At 37.4% G+C, this 27,995-nt stretch overlaps 1 protein-coding gene across 3 annotated transcripts in view; it reads right to left on the bottom strand.

Moving 5' to 3' along the window:
• Positions 1-9,751: 9,751 nt before the first annotated feature.
• Positions 9,752-27,995, bottom strand: part of PANK1 (pantothenate kinase 1) — a 47,545-nt gene continuing 29,301 nt past the window's right edge. For 2 of the 3 annotated variants that reach the window (XM_033131029.1, XM_033131031.1), the window contains exons 3-7: positions 23,928-24,181; positions 19,248-19,424; positions 18,621-18,744; positions 14,252-14,377; positions 9,752-11,242 (exon numbers count right to left, since the gene is read on the bottom strand). In XM_033131029.1, coding sequence (XP_032986920.1) covers positions 11,183-11,242; positions 14,252-14,377; positions 18,621-18,744; positions 19,248-19,424; positions 23,928-24,181 — 741 coding nt within the window. In that variant the 3' untranslated portion in view covers positions 9,752-11,182. The remainder of the gene's footprint in view (positions 11,243-14,251; positions 14,378-18,620; positions 18,745-19,247; positions 19,425-23,927; positions 24,182-27,995) is intronic. The other variant, XM_033131030.1, reaches the window with a different exon arrangement.

Below are 27,995 nucleotides of genomic sequence, written 5' to 3'. Positions count from 1 at the left end.
CATTGAGAACATAGGATTCTATTTAGAAAACTACCTTTGACCTACATCATTTCTAGGGACAAAATAAATAAATAAATAAACAAACAAACAGGCATCAAAATAACTCAATAAAAATTCCTTTTTAAATCATCTTTAAGGAGAGCAGTGGATTTAGAAGACAAACTCTTCATAACATAAACTGTAATCCAACAAAATAAGTCGTTTAAAAAATGAATCAGCTATTGAAAAGAGGTTTACTTGTTGAAATTAAAAATTGCATTACCACTAAAAATTTCAACTCTAATGCAAAATACTAAAAGCCAAATACCATAATTTCTACAGACCACTTCTCAAAAATGTAATAATTGAAAGATTAGTAAAAAAAAAAAAACCCAAAAAAACAAAATCACATCAAAACGAACTGGTTTCATAAGAAATACAAGATTTCAAAAGAAACATCAGACATAAGAAATGCAAGCTTATTGAATAAAACAGAAAACATTTATCTCAAATCATAATACAGAAAATTGACATAGAAATCAATAATTGTTCCATTTTGGTATGGGTGTTCATGATGACAAGTCAGTATTTTGTAGATTCCCGTATTTCTTCCTGGACAAGATGAAATACATATTATTTTATCCACACAGAAGATTAGTCAATAAGTATTTTGTTTGTTGGTGGATTGTTTTATAGGCACTCTAGTATGTACAATGCTAGCATCAGTATCTGTGTAGAGTGTGGTGGAAGTATGATGAAGGTAAAAAGGAGAAGGACCAATGGAGGAATGTTAACATGACCTGAATAACAAAGAAGGAAGGCACTTGAGCTACCAGGAACTCTGACCAGCCAATGTGAAATTTTGAGCTTAAGTATAAAGAAATTTCAGTGAGACGAATGACAGGAGTGATGGTTACACAGCCAAGACATTGCGTCTCTATAAAATCCCTTTTGGAAAATGGAAGCAAACATCTGGACCCAAAGAAGCCTTGATTTTTCTCAGAAGGCCATTTCAGGATTCTTGATTTTAAGTACGTGATCGTGAACATATTCCTGTACCTTTCCAAGCTTCAACCTTTTCTCCTATGAAATGAATAGCAGGAATCCCCACTTTGTCCATTGTCTGGGTGGATGAAAGGAGGTTCCGTACACAGAGTGCCATGCACATGAAAAAGTCTTAATCCATCAGAGCTGTCATTGTTATGACCTCTTTTTCGGGTAAACACCTTTTATTCCCATGTGATACTTTGTAAAGGGCAGGCTCAATGCCTAATTATTAGAGTCACAGAAGCTTAGGTTTGGAAGAATGTCAAAAGTCCTATCTGTTCCAAGCTCGCTCTCTTCGTCCAGTGCCAGCTCAGAACCTCAGAGTTCAAAGCAGGCTAATAATTTGGTACCTTCCCAGCTGATCTTCCCTAAACAGTTGTTCAGCATTTATTCAGGAATTTAAAAATTAGAATACTAGCGAAAAGTGTAGTTTTCATTTCTCATGCTTAGTAACCTTGCTTTGGGCAAGGCCTTAGCATAGTTTTGCAACTTACCACTTGAGTGATCAAAATTAACTTCTCTTGTGTTGAAATGTAAGACTCTGTTATTGCTTCCAAAGTTTCTTTTGTAGCACTGGATCAGTGAGTAAAAGCTGACATTAAAACATGAGTCTTAATTAATCAACAATGAACATTATATAATGAGTTAATAAATCTCTACATCTTAAAGTTTGCATGCCAGTGCATTCAGAATTTGCTTGGCCTCCAAAAACTAGGCACAATTTGGTGTTTTCTTTATAAAACAAATCTTAATGCCTTACACCCTTTTAAAAAGGTTAATTTCTTATATCCAAGTGGGGTTATATCTTGCTAATGTCCTTCTCTATGGCCACTAAAACAGATTATGTCACAGAGGAAATTGTCCTTAAGATTTTCTGAGACCAAACTTTATAATGGACAGGGATCCCTACAGCCTGATTTTGCTGAGACAGTCCTTACGATTAAATAACGACCACAGACAGCCCTGACTACGACTGGGAGTTGAGGTCAGACATGAACTGTAAAAACAGACAAACGGATGGGAAGAATTGTGTAATTAACTAAATGTTCAGGGCAGAGCTAACAAAACTGTTTTTCTGGACAACACCATTTTCTCCCCAGTTGCTGGAAGTTGTGTTAGGATCTACAGATAATTGCCTCCTTTCTCCCTTTCATTTTGCCTGTCTAAACAGTGTGTAAATAGTTGAAAAATTCAGTGTTGATGCTGGCACTTGAACAGACACACAGGAATGACTGTTCATTTTAAAACTTATAAATCCAATATAAATAGTCATCAAACTCCAAAGGAGAATGCTTAAAAATGTTCCTGTTTAAAATTCACAATCGCATTTAACTTGCCTAATTTCAATCCCCACACTTATGGAGATTAATACAGAAATACTCTTGGCCTACATTTAAAATAATGTGACAGTTCACCAATCATTCAAGTAGTCGATTTAAAAATATGCTCTGCCTTAATTATAGTTTTAATATAAACTCTCTAGATCCATGACTTGCAGGATTAACTTGGGGTCTCTCTCTTCCCCAACACACCACGTATACACACATACACAAACACTCATGCACAACATAAATGCTAGACAACATAGTCTGAGAACATACTGTGAAAAAAATATTCACGATTTTAAACTTGAGTCAGGATAAATAAACTTGAGTAGTTAATGGAAAGCAATTATTTTAAAATTTAAGTATCTCTTAAAGATACACCAGAAGACATAGATCTCCTGCCTCACTAAAGGAATATTCTAAAACAGACATAATTCATTAGCTGTCATGGCAGCCAAATGGCATAAATTCTTTAGATGCTAAACCTGGTTAAAATAGTAGCAAATTTCATGAACTGAGTGAAGGGGAGGAAGAGAGAAGAAAACATCTACTATACAAAAAGCCCAATTTTTTCTAGTTGTTCTATAGCCTAAGGGAAATTTTCAAATTCTTCTTAAGCTATAACTGCAAAAAGTAAAAAAGCAAACTCATTTAAAAAAAAACAGCAACTGGGGCTGAGACTGCTTGCACTTACATCACAGTGCTTTTTACTGAGACCACATCAATTTTGGGTCACACAAATTTTACTAAATGTACTAGGTGGCTGGGTCTAAAAATGTGATTATTCAAGGAAATTAAAGGGAAAATAAGGTGGAAAAGCAAAAACAAGTAGAATATTTTACAAAATTGAAAATGACACCAGTTAGGTTTTAAACAAGGAATGTCCAATAAACATACATAAATTCACCTTTGTGCTATATTCAAATAATTTTTTTCAATCTTCAAATTTAATTTGCTTTCAAAAATCAGCTTCATTGAAATATAATTCATACATCATTTAATTCATTTAAAGTGTATATTTCAATGATTTCTAATCGAGTTGTACAGCCATCATCTCGGTCAATTTTAGAACATTTTTATCATCCAAAAAAGCAACCTCAAATTTATTAGCAGTAATTCATTTCTCCCTAATCCCCAACCCTAGGAAACCACGAATCCACTTTCTGTCTCTGTAGATTTGCTTACTCTGGACCTTTTATATAACTGGAATCATACAATACGTGGTCTTTTGTGATGCGCTTCTTTCACCTAGGTTCATCCATGTAATAGGTATCAGTACTTCATTCTTTTTTATGGCCAATTAGTATTTACAGCTATAAATGTTCCCCTCAAGCACAGCATTAGCAACATCCAATAGTTTTGGCATGTTGTGTTATTTTCATTTATGTCCAAGTATTTTATGATTTCCTTTGTGATTTCTTCTTTGACCCACTGATTATTGAGGAGTGTATTGTTTAATTTTTACATATTTGTGAATTTCCCAAATTTCTTCTGTTATTGATAGCCAATTTAATTTCATTGTCAACAGGGAACATACTTGTATGATTTTAATTCTTTTAAACTTTTTGAGGCTTTTTTTATGGCTGAGCATAAATGCTCCACATGCATTTGAGAAAGTACGTTCTGTTGCTGTTGGGTGAAATGCCTCATATTAATAGGTGTCTGTTAGGTCCATTGGATTGATACACAATGTTGTTCAAATCTTATACTTCCTTTCTGATATTCTGACTAGTTATTCCATCCACTATGGAAAGTGGGGTGCTGCAATCTTCAACTATGGTTCAATTTTCTATTTCTCACTTCAGTTTTATCCATTTTTACATCATATAATTTGGGGCTATGTTATTACATTCCCTAGATTAAAAAACAAAAAACTAGTATCCTCAGATTTGCTAATATATCCTTACCTAAATTCTTATAAAGTAATTTTCATGAAGTTTTATATTATAGGAGACTTTGAGATGATTATTTTTTAAGGATCCATCCCCGCTATTAAACAAGTCAAAATGAGGTTGATTTGCCTTTTTTATAATACTAATTTAACAATTTGTTACTTTGCAGAATGGATATATTACTACTATTGATTCCAATACATTTATAAGGAGAATATGTTAACTATTTTGTAGTTTCCAAAAACCATTAGACATTCTAGAAATGAAGTACGTATGCTTATCTGTGAATAACTGATATCTTAATTATAATTTATCCCTATTTACTTATTAGAGTAGGTGTTCATGTTCTGCATCAAGTTAGTTCACCTAAGATAAAATAACACTTTAGCATTTCTTAACTTTTAAAATCTATATTTCTGTCCAAGATCTGCTACCAACTTACCCTTAACCTAGAGAAGTTGCTTTGGCTTTGTCTTGTAGAGATAACACTTCCTGTTTGCCTAATTCATAAGGATACTGAGGATAAAATAGCTAATAAGTGAGACATTTTGAAAATAAAATGTACTTAACAAATACATTTTTAAAACTACAGACCTTGCATTAAAACAAAACAATTGCACACACATGAAAAATCAACCAGCATTTGCAAAAGGCCAAAAACAAAAGACAATAGGCAGGTTATACCCATAACTTGGAGGCAGAAGCAGAGGCTGTGTGAATGGCAGCTGCCTTTTGGGGGGTTGCTCACTGCTGACTTTTACTGAGCATGTAGTCCAGACGGCTTTCAGCTCTTTCGTATTATCATTTAATCCTCACAATCATATTAGGGAAGAATTAATTTTATCCCCATGTTACAGATGATCTAACTGAGGCTTTCAGAGGTTAGGGAACTCACTCAAAGTCACAGGTCTCAACCAAACAGACTAATTACAGAGTTCTGCTAACTCACTCAACTGTGCTGCCTTCCCAAAAACTGCAAGAAAGATTCTCCTTTGACCTGACAAATTCATTATAATTCCCCATAATAGAATCAAAAACTCAGGATTAGGAAGAACTTAGACTTTCCATACAATTAAAATGAGATATCATTTTTACCTATAAGATTGGCAAAGATGAAAGGATTGGTAGTACCTAGTGTGGGTGAGTATATAGGAAAATAGGCACTATTAACACTATTTAGTGTATAAACTCATACTTTTTGGAAGGGCAGTTTGGCAGTAACTACCGAAATGTAAAATACAAAAATAGAGAGGCCCGGGTTGGTCGACATTTGGTACAGTTGTGGACAGGGTATAATGCTAAAAGTACATGTTGGAGCTGAAACAGGAAATTGAAAAGTTTCTAAAAGCTTCCAGAAAAGAGGAAGGAAAATTGTCATATACAAAGCTCAGGAGGCAGAATGGTATCAGGCTTTCTCACAATATTGGAAACTTGGCAATAATAGGACTATGCCTTCAGATTTTTGAAGGAAAATAACCTAAAATTCTGTACCTTGCCACACTATCAATCGGGTATGAGGGTGGAATAAAAATATTTTTAGAAATTTTTAGACATACAAGTACTCAAAAAAATTCCCTCATCTCCCTACCCTTTTCTGGGAAGCAGGTATACTCAAAATGGTGAAATAAAACATTAAAGAAAAGAAAACATGGGTACTGCTATATTCCATAGTCTTGTGGGAACTATTTGACTTTTCAGATTATGTGAAACTTGTTGAAAACTTTTAAAAAATACGTAACTTTGAATAAAAGATGAATTCTTACTGGAGACTGGTTGAGAATTGTTTGTTGACAGTAACTGAAACATCAATTAATTCTAGTTTGAAATATTTAATGTTTACCAGATAGAGCATAAAAAAAAAAGCAAAGAGTTTTAATACAAATTTCCTTTAATTATGTATTGCAAGTGATGAATGCTTATAAACCAGCCTTTTAAAAAAGGCTCCGTATGGTTACACTGTGGCATCACCAATATACACCTTTTGGAAAATGAAACAATCCAGCTTATGGGAGCAGTGTTTTTTACTTGGTTAAAAAGAATCCAGTGTCAATATCATATATAGATTCAAAAGTGCTGTGTGTCAAATTTGGTGTGTTCTGGAAACCACTAAATGACTCTGGTCGTAACAAAGGCATTGACAATGAAGATTCAAGTGAACAGTTCAAATAACATTGTTTCATGAAACAGTAGTAAAAAAGGTGCATTACTAAATATTAATATATTTATTATATATTAATTACTCATGCATCATTTTAAATACATATGCAAACTAAATATTCTAAATAAAATTAAATGAATTAGTTATTAAACTGCTTCCCAAAAACATTTTTAATTCTCACTGAAGTGATTTAAAAAAAGCAAGATGAATTTAAATGTCATTCCTCAAGAGTTGAGGTCATAACTTATTCATTTGTATCCCATGCGTACCTAAGGAAGTCCTTCTTCCTCACATCACCCTGTTCTTTCCTTCACAGAATCTATCACTATCTTTATTTTCATGTTTATTTATTGGCTTATTATTTGGTTTATTTATTGGCTACCAGAATGTAGGCCCAATGAAAGCTGGGATCTTGCTGTCTTATTCACAACTGAATGGATCTTAAATGTTACCCATTCAGCTAATTTTGACTGAATGCCTCCCAGATCATAGGCATTCAGTCAAAATTAAACAGATGAAGAGTGAATGAATGAATGAACATCTAGTAGACCCAGTAGAAAGGTGCATTAAATCTTGCACACAAATTTGACGTCATCTTCTGATCGCAGGGAGGAAAAGTGCCTTCTCCCCAAACAATTCTCACAAGTAATGGTGTTTATGTTGAGCATTGGTGTAGAAACCTTTCTACTCACTGAACAGAATCATAGTAGAGTTGTAGCTATTAGTAGCCTTTGTCCTGTGGGAAAATTCTCAAAAGTTTATACAACCATCTCAGTTACAGAGAAACGTGTCCACTAAGCAGCTACTGCAAGAGATTTGGCACAACAGAGGAAACCAAGTAAAAAAGATAATGGAATGGTGTTATATATTCAAAAGCATGGTTAACTGGTTTACTCATTTACCTCAATAGGACATTTTGCTCCATTATCACTTGGAAGCCAGATTAATTCTAGTTTCACTTTACTTGAAACTCTTTGATGGCTCCACGCTGACTACAAAAAAGACCAAAATCTTCAGCATGGAATATGAGTCCTTCCATAATCTGTTTGGATTCCTCCCAGTATATGGTTTCTCTCACTAACCAGACTCCAGCTGAAGCAAATAGCTCCCAGTTCCCGGAGTCAGCCCAGATGTTTCCTCTTGCAATGCTTCTCTCACCCTGCTCTCTGCTGGGGAAGCCCTCCCTCCCCTTCTGGTCCACTCCTTGGTCTCTACTTGTTGGTTAAGACTGAAGACTTTTCTAGCCCCCTTCTCCAGGATAAGTGACCAATCCCTCCTTCAAGGGTAGCCTTCTACCCTCACTTACAGACTATGCATAGGACCTGGCCCATGGTAATGCATAAAACTGCATTTCCCACTGCTCTACCATTGTTTACTCCAGGCACACTGGACTCCTGGCAATTCCTCAAAAGGAATTCCTCAAATGAGGATGGAGATCCTCATTTGCCAGGAGTAAAATATTTTCTTTCAGGTATTTACATGAGCTCCCAACTTCATTTGACTCTGCTCAAATGTCACCTCCTAAGAGGTTGTCTTTGACCACTCAATGAGCGTTGGATCTGTCTTGCCTTCTAGAATGTAAGCTCTGTGAGGATGGGTCTTTGTTTTGCCCATGGCTGTAAATATTTGCAAATGAATGAATGACCTGTGACACTTTATTACCTGTGTTGGCCTAAGATTTCTGTCCTCCTCCTGCTAGACACCAGGGTCTATATCCTCTTCTTCCTAGTCTCCTCAGCTCCTGTCAGACACAAAGTAACTTACTATTCCTTGTAGGACTGAATGATGTCAAGTATAAATTACCTGTAACAACGGCTCCCAACAAAGGGACTCTGAATCCATGTACACTACATAGGCTGAAGAATACAGCTATATTTCCACAATCCCTTTATCTGAAACTTTTGAGACCAGATGTTATTTCAACATTCAGAATTGTTCACTACTTAACACCCCTAGTAGGGTCTGGGGCAGTACCCTATAATCAAACACATGAATAGCTTTGCAACAAAACATGTGAAGAGTCCTACAAAGTGTGACAAATAATGCTCAAGTCAACTTTTTCTGTCAAGTGAAGTATCAAGATAAATTTGAAGAGTTAGAGATTTTGGAATTGTGGACATCAGCTGTAGACATATACCAGGATATGGAGATCTGTGACATATCTCTGCTAAAATGGGTTCCCCACATTCCAGAAGGTTAGAAATCACCGGTTTAATGAATTCATTTAAAACATCTATTTTCAGTACAGCTAACATTAATGAAGCATTTGTCAGCCCTTGTGCTAGTCTCTTTACATATGGAGGTAAAAACTACTATTTGTCCAATTTTATGAGTGAGGAAACTAGGGCTTAGTGAGAAGGTTAGTAACTTGCTGTACAGCTGGTCAGTGGCTGAGCTGGATCCAAACCGAAGCTGCCTGGCAATCAAAAGCCATGCTCTGGACCATCCTGACTTCACATAGTTCAAGATAAAAATTCTCCAGTCTTCCCAAGTTTCTTTGTGATGTTGAGCCAAAGTAAAGTTTCTGTAATTCAAGTAAATGCAGAAACTCTCAGGCTATAAGTCCACTGCTGTGGAAAAAAGGTTGGCTAAAGGGGGGTAAATATACAAGTATGGTGATGGAAGAACTGAATCTAAGCGGGGAATGCCCAATGAAATTTATAGATGATGTATTATGGAAATGAATCCTTGAAACCTGTATAACTTTACTAACCAATTCACCCAATTAACTTAATAAACATTAAAAGAAAGACTGACTATATGTAGCCAACATTTAACTGGTATAATGGAATAATTTATTTCCTCAGCTAAAGCAACATTTTAAACATCTGTAAGAAGGGTGATTCCGGATAATTAAAAAATTGTATAGTCACACCAACTTGCCCTGATTTCTTTAGCAGAACCATGATCCAAGGTGTGCTATTCCCTGACAGACGAGAGTAGGAATGGTAGACGAGAACAATAAAAAAAGGCACTATTGTAGGTAATATGTAGATTTTTTTTACACTTATCTTTTTCATGGTGAATACATTTTCACGACATTTTCATCGTGAAAATGTATTCACGATGACCAGATTTTGAAACTCTTTTGGAATTACCAAATATAGTAGCGATATTTTGGGAATGAAGAGTTAGTTGTATAAGAATAAAACCATATGTATAAAAAAATCCCTGCAGAGAGCTACAGCTTCAATTGAAGAGACAATGTTTTGGACTTTACCACACGCATGGTATGTAGATTATGAAATGTAGAGTTAGCAAACACACAACATACGTTCATTTTGTGGTAGAAAAGTAGATTATATGAACATGAAGAATAAGAAATGAAAATAACATATACACTAAAAAAATCACAACAGGAACAGGCTTTATTTCAACCAGACAAGTGAATACTTCAATTAACATCAACTTCTTGAAGATTTAAAGACGTGGAAATTAAAGGTGGTGCTCAGAAGGCAGAGAAGATTCATCATGGAGCAATGTATGCTTTTCCCAAATCACTTTCAACAATATGCTCAATTCAAAAGATTAATTAGTTCCAAATCATTAGAGCTCATGCTTTTCAATATTTGTACAAGACTGACATTTAAAGGCTGCCCATCAGTCCCAATGATGTCTTTCAAAAAGAAGAATATATCTAGAGAGACCAGTAGGTTAATTTTTCTTTCAATTTGAGAAACTGAGATTGAAATTCAGTTTTTAGTTTAAAATATTTCAAATGAAAAAAAAAACTTAATTATTATTTAAGGTGCCTTGTCATAAAGCTCCTAGGTACATACATGAACAAAACAAATAGCTATTACTACCTGACTTCTCCTAAACCTCCCAATGTGAACAGTTCATCTACCGGGAGACTTTGCCCTGTCAATTTCAATGTCCTGCCGAAGGATTTGCTGCCACTCATATTCTGTGCGTGGATGAGGACATTTCACCATAGAACCTTTCAATTTGACACAACCTGACATAAAATAAATCCAACAAAACACTATATATTCATAAGGGATGAGACAAAATTTCATATAATTTTCAACTTCCGCCAGACTCATTAAATTCATGAGCACATTCAGAGTTTTCCCTTCAAGGCCACTTTCGAGAGCTTTAGATTTCATGCTTAACTTTGTATTGAGTTGGACAGCACCTTGATTAATATGAACAATTACATTAAAGGAAGGTATGGCCGAGAGGGGAGTCATTGGAGAATAAACACAGTAGGAAAGACTCTTTTTTCCGTAAGACATTCAAACAGAAAAAAAAAAAACAAGACAAAAAAGGTAAACAAACAAACAAAATAGTGTTCACAGTAAAACATGCCAGATTGGTAGTTTCATTTGAAACCAACAGCAAATCATGAAACGTCATGAAAAATATAAGTAAAGGTAAAATCTCCTAGAGTAATTACTAAATGAATTTAAAAATCACCACACTGATCAGTAAACCCCAGAAGAAAAATAAACAGCACTTACATTTCCAGTCCTTCTTAAACATCATACAACTTCTCAAAGTTAATGCATAAAATTGGTAAGTTTGGCCACACTGCACAAATTTTTTTTTAAAAAATACAGTATACAGAAAAAAACTCTTGTATTCCCCGTTTTGAATCATAAGCTCAAGACCCAAGAGTAAAAGATCAGCTAGAAGGATTCTGAATTATTTACAAATCCAGCAGGGGTATCTGCCACGAATGGCTTGGCTTCCGTTCCACAGTGGCTTCCACCTTCGCCAGCAGCAGTTCTCAGGTCTCTGTTCTCACAGAAGGCTGTTGTTCCACCTATGGCTCATCTCTACTGGTCATCAGTCATTTTGAACAGTTCTAACAGTGCCCCAACAGCTCCAAAATAACCCTACGAAAACAATGGGAAAACTGTATAATTAACTCTGAACTTAGTCAAAGACCTACTATTTTTAATAACTCTAGGAATGCTGCCCCCTAATGTTGTAGATAAGAGAAATGTAAAACTTTAACTGCCATGAAACATGGTGGAATAATAATTTATTGAATATCTATTTACTTATATATATTAAATAAGTTAACTGATGTAAAGTGCTTAGAAAAATGGCACTTAGTGTGTGCTATGTAAGTGTTGCATGTTGTTATTATTATAACTCTTTCATTTCAATTCTTGCCATGGCAAAATTTATATTACCCCCATTTCACAGATGAGAAATGGAAGGTAATAAATTACCCTTTCAGAGTCACATGACTTGTGCCAGAGTTCAGCCCCAAATCTATCAGACTTCAAAGCTGTAATGTCTCACAGGGAAGAACTGTAAGCTTCCCTCAGTAGATCTTGGAAAGGCATCTAATGTAGCCTGAGCTTCACTTTGCTCACCCGTAAAAGAAAATCCCATGTTTCTGTGAAAATGAAAAACAGAAATTTTTGGAGAACCTTGTTTCCAAAGGGCAGGAGACTCCACTCCACTGATAAATGCCTAACTTGACAGTTACTGCAGAAACTTCTGCTGCTGTCAGCTAACATTTATTGAGGACTCACTATATGCTAGAAATTGTTCTTAGCACTTTACATAGGCTTACGCATTCAATCTTCACAATAACTTTAGGAGACATACTATTATACCCCATTTTACAGATGCTAAAAAAGAGAGGGAGAGGTAGAGTCATTTCATGGTCTAATGCCTCCCAGTTAGAGGCTGTGGTCTTCACTGCTCGGCTAGACGATGTCTCTTAGGAGATGCTCACTAATGTGAATCAGTGAGAGGTGAGAGACTGAAGGAGGACTCCTGAGGCAGAGCAGGAAAGCCAACCATAACAGCGCCTCCCAAAAGTTCTCTCTCCATGGTATCCCCCAGTAAGACCTTCCTAAGCCAGAGCAAACTTAAGAATGCAGAGAATTCTCTGAGAGATACATCCAAGAGGTTATAAAAACGCTCTCCTTTCACTGGCCGTAGAGACTTGAATTACGATAATCAGTAGCAAACCAAAGCCACAGTCAGCGGAGGCCTAGGATTGTACAAAGTGACATGCATTTTTACCCGCAGATGTGGGTTTCCCCAAAACACTGGATCTTATCCCCTATCTTACTACCCAGTAACTACCAGTGTGCCCTTGCAGATGGCTTTTAGTCCCTGACAGCTTTCAGGGGTTGTTTTTTGCTTTAGTTCAAGAGAATCTGGACTTAGGGTTGCCAGATAAAACATACATAAATGCCAGATAAAATAACTGTGTTCTGTATTTTTAATCACTAAATATGGCAATACTAGCTGGACTAGAACAGTGGTTTTCATTTTAACTATTTTTTTTAAAGCTGAGATGCTTTTTTTCTTTTCCAAACAAAATCCTATGTGAAAAATCGATAAAAAGATTAAAAGGGAGCTGCTCTGGTTAAGGGAGAAGAGATGAAAATTCTGGGACTCCATTCCCCTCACCTGCCAAAAGTTTTATCACGCCAAGCCTTAAGCCTTTTTTTCGAAAAGGTTTTCTTCAGTATTAACTTCTATCATTGGGCCTTAACTATTTCGTTATTTGAGTTCCTATTGTTTCATACTTTAATAAAAACGAAATATGGGCTTAAAGAGCTCTAAATAATTTATAAATGCATCAGCACCTTTTCAAATAAGTAACTCAGTTTGGCAATGAGAAAAATGACACAGTAGTTAACAACTGGAATTTATGATACCCGTTGTTTCTGTTGTAATATACCCAAGGGATGAGGTACCTGCTGGAATAAATAGTTGCTCTCTACAGAACTGAATTTAAAGGGGGGCGGGGATACAGGGGGTAGGAAGAGGGAAGGGCCCCATAACTCCTCTTAGAAACCTCTGATTTCTATTAGTGTAGAAACTCGATTTAAGGGACTCTGAATTAACCGATGCTCTCCATTTCGTCTGTAAGCAGGCTAGTTGATGACCAGGGACACCAGTCTCTCAAGGTCAAGGTCTTAGTAGCCCAAGAATTTCTGCTCTCACCAGTTGAGTTGTTTACTTGCCGAAAGTCAGCTGTATTTATCCTCAAATTTGTTTATATGTGTCATTGTTCATGTAATAATCTAATTTGATTATGTACCAACTCAACCAGGAAAAAAAGAGTATAAAATGAATGGTCACGTCTATGAAAATCCAGTTAAGTTCTTGAAAAAGATTGAAAAAGATAGTTAACACCGAAAGTTGGTACGAGAGTAAATCTTGAAAGTTCTCATCACCAGGAAAACAAAAATCTTTGTAACAACATGTGGTAATGGATGATAACTAAACTTATTGTGGTAACCATTTTGTAATATATACATATATCAAATCACTATGTGACACATAAACTTACATAATGTTATGTGTCAATTATATCTCAATAAAACTGGAAAGAAAACAAAGCAAGATTGAAAAAGGTAGTCACAAATCATTGCTCTCTATTTAGGTGGGTGCCCCATATGAAAGATTGAGGGGAAAAATCTATGATTCTGCAATCAAATTGCTTCACAAGTATCTTTAACGTCTTGATCCACTTTAAAGAAATAAATCAGAAATCAAAGAAAGTGAATATGAAAAAAATTATGGAAAAAAAGAAGACAACTACAGAGCTACAATCAGCAGAACCCATGCTCAAAAACAGGCCTTGGTCCGACAACAAAAAAATTGGTGAGTCGATGAACATTTATACATTTATGTTAAAATAAAATGGTTAAAGTAGGGAGATATTTTTTAAGGATTATGCATTTTAACTGATTTCTTTTTTTTTTTTAATTAACCAACTACCAGTCTGGATTTGGATAAGAAAGCTTCCATTTTATATAGTTTTTCCTTATCCTCTGCATAAATGCAAACTGAGGGACCCACTCCTATGCCAGACAACCCAAAAAACTTCCACACAGGACACTTAAGTCCACGTAAGCTCAACCTACCTCATGTTCCAAAAACAGAGCTTTTAGCTGTCCTTTGGACCAAAAATCCATGGCATATGCTAGCAGCTTCATGGAGACCATATTGATTCTGAGAAAATTCCCAGCAAACACAACTCTGTCAATATTCTGGGGGGAAAAATTAGAGAAAAACAATCGAACCATGGCATAAAAACAGCATTTAGCAAAGATCCAATGTTCTGTGCATCACTATACTTCCAGGATCTTGCAGAATAATTTTTTTCTTAAGTGGAATTATTTCAGAAGTTCCAAGATGAAGTCGAACAAACCTCATAGTGCATTCCACAAGAACAGGAAGGTGAGATTTTGGTTGGACAACACAGAGACTGACATTGACCTTATCTGCAGGTATTATGTTAGGTTGCCCTAGGTCTGATAGGAAGATTCCACTCCCAACACTCATATATAAAGTTGTAACTGGAGTTCAAGTTCAGCTAACGTTGCTTGTGCATTCCTTCAATCCCCCAAACATCCAATTATAAAATATTATAACCAACTCATAAATAAAATGACCATGATATATGTTATTCATCTAACGCGTTTGCTCAGTTTGCTCTGTGCCAAACACTGGGAATACAAAAAGAAACAACGCCCAGTCTCTACCTTTACAATATATGGTGGGATATCCTGCTCGGTCAACATGTGGGTTAAAATATGGTAATGAAAAATGTCTTTCTAGTTTTATTGTCATGGATACAGATTTGCATTCTGAACACACACTTAACACTGAGTTCAGCCTGTCTACCATGCAGAGGTTGCTCACTCCCTCACAGAGCCAGTTGCTATGGTCACTCATATCAAAGAGAAGAGAGGCTTGGAGGCTGGCATTATTTTCTGTTCAGTCTATTGAGAATAACTGGGTCTGGGAACATTGCCTTTTAACTGTCTCAAGTTTTAACAATGCATGTTCATGAGCCCATTAACCACTGTGAAAAATTTCCATGGGTAGAGGGGTGGGAGGTGATATTAATAAGTTTCCACAAATAAAAGCTGTAGCCACAAACCACCCAAATTGAGAGGTGGCAAGGAACATTCAAAGTAAGAAAATCAGATTAATGAGGAATTTAATTAAATTTAGGCATTTCGCCTTTTCCCCCAAAACAAAGGTGTTCAAGGTAGGATTTGCTTAAAGCCCAGTCCTGCATTGCTGTAGCAGAAAGCCAGAAGGAATAGACGTGGCATTAAAAGCCGATGGACACTCCTTATTTCAAGTAAATTTCAGGTAGGTCAAAGATAAAAAGAAAAGAAAAGAAAAAGACTGGAGGAAAACATGAGAGAATTCTTTTTAAAAGTAATGTTTAAGTAGAAAAGATATAATACTCAGAATCCATTAAAAAGACTGACATATGTTACTTCGAAAAATCAAATATTTATTCAGGGAAAAACATCACCATGAATAAATCCAAATGAAAGGCAATAAACAAAAAGTATTTCCAGTACATTTAATATAAAATGTATTGGTTACCTACAAATCAACAAGAAAAAGGCCAAAAATCCAATAGAAACATGGGTGAACAGTATTAATATCTAGTTCACACGCACGCACACAAGGGAAAATACTAAATAGTAAACAGATAAAAAAGAATCAGCTTCTCTTATAATATGATACAGATTAAAACTAAAATAAGGTAGAATTTCTTACTTATTAAATTGAAAAAAAGAAAAAGTTTGATAACCCTCCATGGAAAAACGTGTACTCTTACACTTTGATGGTAGGATATTAATTAGAACCACTTCGATAGAGGAAATTTTATAGTATCTATCAAACTTACAACCAATATACCCTTTCACTCAGCAATTTCACTTCTAGATTTACCCTCTAAATATAGCCACATGTATGCAAAATGATGTATATGTGTGTTATGATGTGTGTATGTGTGTATGTGTCTGTGTGTGTGTACTATATACATAAATATACTACAGATTTTTTAATAGCAAGGTCTAGAAAAGCCTAAATATCATTAGGGAATTTAATCAAATCACGCATAGCATACCTACATGTAAGGATGCTATATGGCCATTAAAAAACAAAGCAATTCTAAATATACCTATACGAACAAACTCAAGATACATTATCATGTAAAAAAGCAAGAAGCAACATTTCCAGAAGTGCGTATTGAAGTGTGTAGGGTAGACTGATATAATGTCTGGGATTTGCTTTCTAATATTTTAGCAAAAAAGAGAGGAGGAGGAGGAAGAAAACAGAGATAGAGAAAGCAGGCATGGCAAAGTCTTAATAATCGTTGTCTGGGTTGATGACTATATGGAGGTTCTTTGTACTCTTCTCTCTCCTTTATGTATGTTTACCAATTTAATAAAAAGTTGATAAACAAACAACTAAAGCAAGATGTAGAATCGTATATAGAAAATGAATGGCATGGCATATGATTATATCTCAATAAAACTGTTGTTAAAAAAAAGAATGTTATATAGCGTTTGCTACCTTTGGAAGGATATGTTTATCCCTTTTTGCATACAATATAGAGTAAAAACAAACAAACAAAACAAACTAAAAACAACAGCTGCCTCTAGTGAGGTTAACATTGAGGGCGAGAGGTGGACATGGTGACGCACTTCCCTGTACACCCTTCTGGTGTCTTCAGAATCTGTGTTATGTGCTTGTATTATTCTCTCTTTAAAAATGAATAAAAACATATTTAAGGTGATAGAGAAGCATTTCATAGCATTCCAATAACCAATGCAAAAATATGTTAGATTCAGTACAGGTGGCTGAAATCAAAGATTCTCCAATCAGTGATTCCAGGGAGCAAAGCCACGACTGAAGAATTTGCATCACGGGACACGTGGTATTACCAGACCTTAGTGCGTCCGCAGGGAGCCTGCACTGGCAGGACGCCAGCTAACAGAGCCCTTGCCCAAGGTGATGGGTGATTCCTCTCCTTCATTCAACTCCACAGAAACCTCAAAAATAGTTACTCAAACGAGCACGGAACGTGGCTACACTTTCAAACAGACACTTTTGCTGTGGTAATAAAATAAATGATACTGAAATTGAAATAAAAAGTTAAAAATAAAATCAGTTGTCCTTCCCCTAAAGCGATTACAATACCTGTAAAAAGACTTGCTGGCTCACTCAAGCTCTGTGGAAAGCAGGGGAAAGGTCTATTGCTCTATTTCCAACAAATTGACCTTTGAGAGTCCATGAGTACAGCCAACTAAACACATATTAGTTTTAGGGATTGTTTGGCTATGTGGAAAAACTCTCTTTAAAGGTTAATGTCAAAAAAAAAAATAATTCTGTTAGTGAGTCCCATGACTAAAACGGACTTTGAAAAGTCATGTCTCTATAATACATTCTTTGACCTGAGTAACAGCCTCACATTTAAACTCCATTGAAACGGGGACTTACAAAAAAGTATGGCACCAACAGGCCAGTGACATATTCTATTCAATAGCATGAAAGGAAGGTGTTTCTCTTGTAACCCCAGAACTCAAAGACAGGGCTGGCACCAATGTGTCATAAAGACTGCCTCATTCCCTGTTTAACACTCCACTACTCAACTAGAAGGGGACTCGAGGGGGGGTTTCTGAAGTACCTGTAATGTTCTATTTCTTGATCTGAATCGTGGCTATACAGGTGTGTGTGTGAAAATTCACACTTATGATTTGAGCCCTCTTCTGCATGTACATATTTCTATTAAAACTATAGTTTAAAAATCTCTATTACTTATGCTACCATGATTCTTTAATACTTCTCCTAACCCTCTTTCTTACATAGCTCAGTGAAAGTTGTTCCACTTTACACAACTTGTATTTCAGAAAAAAGGGTTCCATTTTTTTCCAAAGGAATTTAGCAACAATTCAAAACCTGTTACCAAAGCTTTGCCTGTCACCAGCTCCACCCCTTCTTGTGCCTGGGGCTCTGGCTGGCCTCAGCTGCAGCAAGCTCTCTGTGCTTTGATAGCCCTGTACAATGCTGCTTGAACTCCATGCCACAAGGCAACACTGTAAAGAAGCTGAAAGCAAAGAGAATATCGAATATTGCAAGTGGAATGTTTCACCCAAAAATATCTGCAAGGATGCACAAAGCTTTTCCTCACACTTCAACAGGCACATGGTAACAATGATGGTTACAGAGGCTACGGCACGGGTTATAATTTTACCATGTTTCTTCCACAGTTAGATGGTTTTATTTATCACCCAGTACCCACTTAAAAATAATACACATATTCTTTTCCTCCCCCCGACATATAGTCCTCTCATTTTACAGACTGTGACTACCACAAAGGGCAGGTTTCCCAAGGGTCTAGTTTTGTAAGGGTCACAGTTATTGCACTGCCAAAGCGATGTGGATGAATGACAGGTGGCTTTCCCTGGGTTAAGGCCTTACCTCATTCAGTGCACACATCCGAGCAATGGAGCCAATATTGTTGGTGATGGTGACCAGTGTGGCTCGGGCGAGGTCCTCCTTGCTGATGGAATCTCGCTTTTCCTTACTCATCATGTTGCCAAAGCTATGTTGGAAATATTAGTGAGAGTGTTCAAAATCATTCCCAGGCAGACTCCATGCTTCCACAAAAGTACTGTGGAAAGCTGTATGAATAACTCTGTTCAAACTCAAGTGACCTGATTCCACTGCTATGGTTTACAAGCAGACAGGATTACGGATATGAATGGTTGGCTGCCCTTTTCTTAATCAGGACAAAATAGCATGGCTATTAATGGGGAGAAAAATTCTTTTTTAATGTCTCTAGATAGCTGAACAAGAATGAAATAGGGGAAACTGTTACAAGTTTTCCAGAACCTTCTTTCAAAGCTGCCCTATTTTAAGCACCAGCATCAAGAAACATCTCAGAGCTTCGTAAAGGGCAAGAGATCAAGTGTGAGCTCCGATCCCATAGATACTTGCACTAGGCTGGCGGTGGGTTAAGATTTTTAAAAACGATTGAATGAACAGCCAGGGTGGAGAGGCTGCCTTGTGTTTAGTCACTACTGCTCCTAGCTACTTAGTCTCTACCTTGATGCTACAGCAGATCCTTGAAGGCCAAATCGTTCATAGTCTCCTCCGTAAATGTCCTTCACCAGCTTATCAACATTGGTGCTGTCGCCTTTAGCTGCCATTTCCAGAGCTTCTTCAAAGGTCTCACAACCAGTCAGCAAGCAACATAGGCCTAGGAATGTTCCACCTCCAAGACTAAAGGAATAATAAGGTTTATTTTTTAAAATTACGGAAAGATATCCCATCCGAGTCCCCAACTACATCAAGACCACTAGTCTGGGTTAATAAAAACAGAAGAAAAACAAAGTGGCACTTGAATTAAAGTGCGAGGGTACAAAAGAGCTTTAGAGTAGATTGGATAAAAAGAGAGGGCAGAGACTAAAAAGAAACCTCAAGGAAAACATGCCCCTGAATTTAAGAGCAAAACCAGAGAGGGACTCTCACTGATTTCTGTTGTGAGACCTTCAACTAGCCACTAACCTGTACTTCATTCAGTCTTCTCACCTATAAAATGGAGCCAAATCACGATAGCTCTTATTTGGGTTCTCTGAAAGCAGCAAATAACCATAGAAATGATTGCTATATATTTGAAAAGAATATACATGTAACTATATATAACTATATATGACTATAACTATATATGTATATATAGACATATATATATATATATGTCTATATATACATATATAGAGAGAGGGTGCCAAAAAATGTACACACATTTTAAGAAAGGAAAAAACTATTAAAATTGTAGTACTCAATATATACCAATAACAAAAGATGAATACAAGTCGTTTGTATACATTGGCCTCTATATAGATATATATCTCAGGGATGCCAAAAAAAATGTATACAAGTGGACACTACTGCTGATGCAGTAGTTTGCCGTAATCAGAAATGTCTGGACGCTGATGGTAACCACTTTGAGCATCTCTTGTAATTGCAGAAGTCAAACGTGACTTGTATTCATCTGTTGTTATTGGTATAGAGTATTATCATTTTAATACGGTTCTCCTTTCTTAAAACATGCATATGTTTTTTTTGGATATATGTGTGTGTGTATATATATATATATATATTTGGAATACAAATACTTAGAAAAAGAAACTATGGGTACATGAAACTATGGGTTCACATCTACGGAGCCAAATTCTATAATGACAAACTGACCTAGGACTCAGTCAGGAATAGCCAGCCCAAAAGCTGTATCTTTCAGTCGACCTCACTCCTACAGCAGAGATTTCTGAGAGAAGTCAATAATTGGTCTCAAATTATATGTTTTTCTAGTAGACTCTGGAAAACGTTACTAATATTTTACTTAACTACCAAGAATCAAAAATAGTAACAACAGTCATAAAATGGTTCCAAGGCTCAAACTATGTTTTAAATTTCAGTTGTTTGGGGGAACATTCCTCTAAAAGAACCTTTTTAGACAAAATTCGAAACTAGTTATGGTAGTTGAGAATGAACTCAATTAACATCAAAGTTACCCAAGGTAATTTTATTTATGTTTAACCTGGCAGGTCATGCTCTGTTGTCAGTTTCAGTCTACTCTACAAAACTACTGTGTTTTAATGGGAACACTTTTTGGTTTGCAAGTCATCTGGATTTGTCTTATTTTCTCTATATATATTTTTAAAAGTCTTTGCTCATATTTCTAGCTTTCTCTTTCATCAACACTAATAACTTTTCTTTGAACATCAGGTATCAGTATTAATCAAGGCATTCAACAACCTACTCCAAACATAGGCAACTGAAGACATTGGCTGACTTAGAAAGAAGGCAACTCATCCACTGATATGTTGGTATGAGTGAAAAAAGACAAGTGCTTTGTATGACTGGAAAATGACAGGTGACTCCAGACAAAAGATTGAAGCTGAACGGGGAAAGCGAGCATGCACTTGGACAGCTGGTACACTGCACATAGGAGGAAAGAATGCACAGTCACAGAAGAGCACTTTATTAATATGCCCAGCCTGCTAACCATTGTTTAATCAAGTGATTCTCTTGCTTATAATCAGATACATCTGTTTGTTTCAGCAGACACATAGTAAGATGCTCAGCAAATCAGAGACAAAAACATGTTGCTAGAAACAGCTGTTGAATATCAACACTGTTTTTGTTTTTTTTTAAAAAAAACCCAACAACCTTAGAGTGAGGGATTTTAGGAAGAAGTAGAAGAAACCCTCAATTACCAAGTGTTTGTGCCCTTAAAATAGATTCCAAAACAACGAGATGAGCTGTACTACAACTCTCACTTAAGTTTCAAAATTCTTTACATTCCTTTTTTAATAGACTACATACACATTCTAACAATGTCAGCTGTGAAGTCCTGTTCCTCCACCCCACTGGCTCTTCTAGTAAAATTGGAATTGTGTCAATAGAAAAAAAAATGTTGCTACCGAATCTAGGATGTCATAAAATTACACATAACACTGAAAAGAAGTATTAAAAATCATGTTAAAAAGAAAACTGATATCCTGTAATGAAGTGGCTTCCTAAAAATAAAAATGCTCAAGAGAAAATAGGGTATAATATGTACCATAACAAAAACCTGGAATTGCAGCTATCAGTTCACAATAGAAGCAGCAAAACGTAAAACTTAAACCGTTTGCTTAGATCAGTGATTCTCACAGCATCTTCCACATGCAGATGTTTACTGTTGACCATGGTACTTTATATCGGTGGTTTTCAAACTGGGATCAAAAGACAACTTTGGTAGAACAACTCTGGTTGAACCAGGAGGACGTGGGGCCCAGAACTGATGTTTCATTCCTCTCCCCTACACTTGGCAGCCTGTGAAAGGGCTCTCTATTAACATTCAGTCTCCAGTAGTACACTTCCAAAACTACTGGTTAAAGAAAGCTTGTAGCTAAGCTTGGACATCCAGACAGGATTTCTTGATGACTGCAAAGCACTGATCATTAATGGGCATTTATGAATACCTAAAATGTATAGGCCTTATTATACGTGAAATAGAATCCAAATACCACAATTAATTCATTAGCAGCTATTCAGGAAGATGACCAAAACCCCTGGAACCTCCAGGTTTGAGAAAGTTCACTTGTGATGTAACTTATGGATGTGTTAGTAAACAAAATAAATATTTCTAATTGTGGAAAATAAGTTTAGCCTGTTGTTACCTTGGGGTTAGCTCTACCAATTCAATAACTCCTTTTGGGAAGAAATCTGTAGTTCTTCCTTAAAAATTGTACCTTTATCAGGAGATCACTCTCCAAGGTAAAACCAGGTCAGTTGAAATACCCATTCGTCTCTAATATATCTGACAGTCCTCATTAGGCCATGGGATCAACTGTGATTCTAGTGTGGACATGCAGGCTTAGTTCTGCATTCTCAGTGAGAAAATGTATACCTATTGTAATTAACTTACACACTAAAGCCTATATTCTGGACACAAGCAGTCATACAGTGAGAGAGTGTGTGTCAGCCAGGGTTTCTCAACTACTGACTTTTGGGTTTGGTACTTTTTGTTGAGCAGGGCTGCTCTATGCATTATAGAATATTTAGCAGTATCCCTAACCTCTACCCACTAGGTGCCAATAGAACCCGACCTTCAGCTGTGACAATTAAAAAATGTCTTCAGACATTGCCAAAATCCCCTGGGAGGATACATCTCCCTTTCCCCAATGGCGAACCACTGATTTATACAGACCCATCACAAGTCTGGAAATACAGTAGAAAAGTAGTGCTCTTGTCCTAATGGGTGAGTAGTACTATAGCATTTCAGTACTGGAAAAGCCTGTAGAAACTATCTAAGAAACCACCCCCTTCATGGCACAAATGAAGATACTGAAGCCCAGAGAAGTTACGCAATATCTTCTTCACCTATCCAACACAATGGTTTGAATATCAGGTCCCAAAGCACATTCCGCAGGGCGCTAGTTCCTGAAGTTGTTCCTCCAGAAATGGGCTCTGTGGTCCAATAGGATGGAGAAACACTTCATACCAAATCCTTCTCAGAAGTAAGGAAAAACCTGTTTAGGTTTGTTTACACCAGGAATTCCCCAAGATTTCTGACCCCAGATCTTCTCCCTTGTTGAATCCCCATTAACAGGAAGCTGAGCCCACCTGCCCTTGGATGTGTGTGCCTAAAAACACAAGGTGCTCTGCCCAACTGTGAGGGCAGGGCTGTTTTCCTGACCGTTGCTTTCCAAAATTCTCTGTCAGGTGTGCCAGCTATTCCAGTTTTTAGCTGGAGCATGTACCTGAGGGTAACAAACATTCCTTATAAACTCAGTTTGTTTTATAAACTCAGTTCGGTTTACTGCTTGGAATGATGTATTATTTCAAGGAGTTCATCCTGTGCTAGGCACCAAGGTGGTTCCAAAAGATGGTTTCTGACCATCCAGGTATCCTTTCATCTGGATTCTATTGTGTTTATTGTCCCCGACATTCATTTGGCACTTAATACATACTATCTGTCTTTTGGGCAAACTTCTGATGTATGGGACCCTTCTTCCCTGAACCTGACTAGTTTCCAGCAAGGCAAGGGCTGTGTTTTATTAACCTTTATATAAATCACCCTTGTCACATCTCCAGTAAATGCTTTTTGGTTGACTGAGGGTAAGATCTTTCTTTTCAAAATGTATTCACTTTAAATAACCTTTTTATAAACTGGTCTTCAAGAAAAAGGCCTGGGTGTAAGCCTAGAAAGGTTCTCTGAGTGAAAACCATGTTTACCTGGTCCCTGTAACTCTTTTATAGTTGTCCTTGGAGTACACGGCTAGGATGCTGACACCTGAGCCCATGTTCACCAGCAGCATAGGGTATGGGTTATCAAGGCAGTACGGCTTTTTTTGACACAATTCAGGATTTGTGGGATTTTCAAAATAGTAACATTCCGGGTTGCCGTTGAAGCCAACGGAGTCAACATAGAGCAGGCCCTGAATCAGACAGTCCAGTTCGTCCAGTTTATGAAGCTGCAGATTCGCAATCTGAAAAAGAACAAATCCTTGTGAGAGAGGTTGCCACGACCTCAGGGGAAGCGCCAGAAGCTTTTAGCTGGACTTCAATGTGTCATTAACATTAAGAGTAAGGAAACACCAAGCTGTATCCAATCTTGTTGCTAATTAGTCACTCTACTGGAGAAGTGGTTTTGACCGGATGTCGGACATCCTATCTGCCCACAGTGCATGCTAAAGGATCGGAGCTTGCCTGGCTGCTGGAAAAGCATCTTATTAGCATGTGTAGGGGGTTAAATGGTGGCCCCTGCAAAATAACATCCATGTCCTAATTTTTAGAACCTGCGTTACCTTATTTGGAAAAAGGGTCTTTGCAGATGTAATTAAAGATATTGAGATAAAGAGAACTTCATGGAATATCTGTTGGGATGCCAATGACAAGTTTCCTTAAGAGACACACAAGAAAAGATTTGATAGACGCAGAAGAGAAAGCCCTGTGAAGATAAAGGCAGAGATTGAGCGCTGCACCACAGGCCAGAGAATGACAACAGCCACTGGAAACTGAAAAAGGAAAGAAATGGAATCTGACCAACAGCCTCTGAAGAAGTGTGGTTCTGCCAACACCCTGATTTTGGTCTTCAGTCCTCCAAAACTACGACTGAATAAATTTCTGTAGTTTTAAAACACCAAGGTTGTGGTAGTTTGTTACAGCAGCCACAGGAAACAAATACAGCACACCACTGAGATAGGGGACGCTCTCACAAAGTGAGGAGAGTAGAAATGTTCTGAAAGCAGCAAGAATCCTACACTTCCTTGACAGGACATGACATCCAAGGGTGGCATGTGGAGCCTGGGAGCTGGGGACAATCTCCTTAGCCCACAAAGTCCAGCTCCCCTTTTCCCAGGCCTTGGCTTTGGAGTTAGGCAGACCTGGCTTTGAATTCTGGCTCTAACACTTACTTAACTGAGGGATGTAGGGCAAGTTACTAACTTCTCAAGCCTCAGTTTCCTCATCTGTAAAATAGGGATAATAATACCCATTACGCAGTGTTGTTGTAAAGATTAAATATGGTTATACATGTAAACTGCTTACACAGGGCTTGGCATGGACAAAAATGGACAAAAAATGTTGGCTCCTTTATTAATACCTGGAGTGGCCTCAAAGTGTCCTTTCATGCTCCTATGAGACAAAAACTCCCATTCTCCAGGTATATGGGGGAAAGGTAAAGGGGAAAGAGTTGGGGTTAGCCTTGGGGAGGAGTGGCCGACTTTGCATCCTCAGAAGTTTAATTCATGATCCTCATGAGTGGTATTATTGCTGGTCCAGGAGTCTGTGTTGGTGATCATTTTCCATGGACACACACACACCCACACACACACAAACCTAGCAATCACCCACATAAAACTGAACCAATTAAGGAAGATAATCTATAAGGGCTAACTTAAATTTTTGGAAAATCTCTTTACGAAAACAACAGCTAGTATTTGTTGTTTACTACATGCCAAGCACTTATACTAGGTCATTTAATTCTCACAAAAACCCTACAAGTAGGTACTATTATCCTTATTCTATGGTTAAGGCTCATGAAGCTTAAATAACTTTCCTTACTTGATACAACTTGCAGGTATCTCCCACAGACTCCCTGTTGTTCCTGTCTTCATTCATAAATGGGTACTGCTTCTGGGCTCTGGAAACAACCTACGTACAAGTACTAAGATATTTTGCCAAAAAGGGTATGACCTTCATTACAAAAGTTAACAGCTAGAGGAAAACTTTTGACTTTGTGTCACTCATCTGCATTTCCCATTCAACAAAATCCACTGAACCTGCACCTGCAGAGCAGAATTAGAATAGGTGACGGACTTGGTGAGAGAAGTTTTCTTGACACACAGAAACAATCATGGTACATGATACTTGGTAATAAATCTATCTCCTAAATGATTCCAAACATTTCATTTTTACTAAGTGAAACTTTTGGGTGAGAAGCATATACTTATACACATTTTAAGGGGGCGATGTTAGAAGTATAAAACTATCCGGAGACCTAAAAGACTACATGTAGTGAGACATAGCGGCGTAAATGCTGCCTTCTCAGTCCCGCTGGATTCCTCCGCTTATACCATCACACTTACAGCACTGGTGTGTTTTGGGGTTCATTCTGGTTTGTTTTGGGGGTTCATCAAGTGCTCTTGAGCACCACGCTCAAAGGCCTGTCCAAAAAACATTTGTTCAATGAAACAGGAAGAGTTATCACCTCCTAAATCACCCCAAACTGAAAAGTGGCAATTTCATCAGCCCGTCTGGGGGTCACAGGTTAACTCACTTAAAAATTAATCAGAGGTCCATCAACAATATTGACAGCTATGTCCAGAGCCAACAGCACAAACTCAGACAGAGACACAGTGTGTCCAGCTAGACATCCTTAAACTACAGGAAGGAAAAAGAAAAACCTGTCAGGGCAAATAAACTAAGCAAAGGAAACATTGTTACCTCACCTTTCCCCTCAAAATCATTTTCAAATAAAGTGCTTAGCAGCAAACAAACATGTCTTCTACACATTTCACCTAGGGATGGATGTTTCTGAAGCCTGAGGTCAGGCATCCCCAAACTGGGAAACGGAAATATGAGTCACTTTCATTGAGACCCACAGAGACCTCAGCCGTCTTCACCATCCAGGAAGAAGGACAGGCTCCCAAGTGTGAGCAACAAGTCAAATCATAACTTGGACTCTCAAACATGCCGTCTGAAATGCAAAACAAGATGGGAATTACTCCTCAGACTTTGCAGCTCATTTGCACAACTGAATTACTGTGTGGGAAGCCTAAAACAGCATGCCCAGATCCCAGCTCCAGAGAAACACTTTCTTTGTATCAGTGATTCCCTGCATGCTCAAATTAGAAAACACGTGGATCCTAAACATAAGGCATGCTCAGGATACAACTGGAAGAGGTTCTCCTCGTGCACTTCAGCTCAGTCTGTCAAAAATAACCAAACAGCTAAGTAAATAAATAAATCTGGTAAAAACCATCCCAAGAGGTTCTGGACTCCTAATACTCTGTATGGGTGTATTCTGTGCATCTACTCCCAGCCAGTCCTATCACTCTCCTCCAGTTGAGAAATGAGTCACCAAATTGTATTTCAGAAATGAATAAAATCCACATCTGTATGATACCTTCCACTTCCCAAAGCAGAGAGAGCAGGAAGGATTTTTAAGACAGCAGAACTGGAAGGGACCGCTGAAGAACAGGACGTGTAGCATTCTTGTGTTAATAACATAGATAAGAAAACAAAAGCTGAAGAGAGATTAAGAGGCTCTAGGAGTGCCCTCTAGGTAAGAGCCGGAGCTCGGCCTCAGTTCTGATTCAGAAGGAACAGTGGTCCCACGCTAGTACTGTGAGCTAGCTCCTAGGTGACTCAAGGGTACCCTGTCTGTTCATCCCCACTAGGGAGCCCGAAGTGAATCGAGGTGACCTGGCACATTTATGCAATGTCTGTCAATGCCTCCATCACTCCTCTGGGGTAATATATGTTCTGGGAGGAAGTTACTCAATACATGTTGGGAATGAGCAACTGTGCTTCTCAAGGTTCTGAACTGAGGAAGGTCATATATCATGACAACCAAGGTGCAGAAGCCTCTGTTCTCTTGAACAGGCTGCTGGAGCCTAATCAGACTGGAGCAGGGAGCAAGTCTGAAGTACAGTCATGCACTGTTTAGACGGGTAGTGTTGTTAGGAGATTTCATTGCTCGAACATCATACGGCACTTGCACAAACTTAGATGGTACAGCCTGCTGCTCCTAGGCTATCAGCCTGGACAACATGTTACTGTACAAAACACGAGAGAAAA

Source organism: Rhinolophus ferrumequinum, chromosome 16 (assembly GCF_004115265.2).
Source record: "Rhinolophus ferrumequinum isolate MPI-CBG mRhiFer1 chromosome 16, mRhiFer1_v1.p, whole genome shotgun sequence".
Classification (NCBI taxonomy): Eukaryota; Metazoa; Chordata; class Mammalia; order Chiroptera; family Rhinolophidae; genus Rhinolophus; species Rhinolophus ferrumequinum.
Note: the sequence above shows the minus strand (reverse complement) of the source record. Positions and strands in the feature narration are given on the sequence as shown.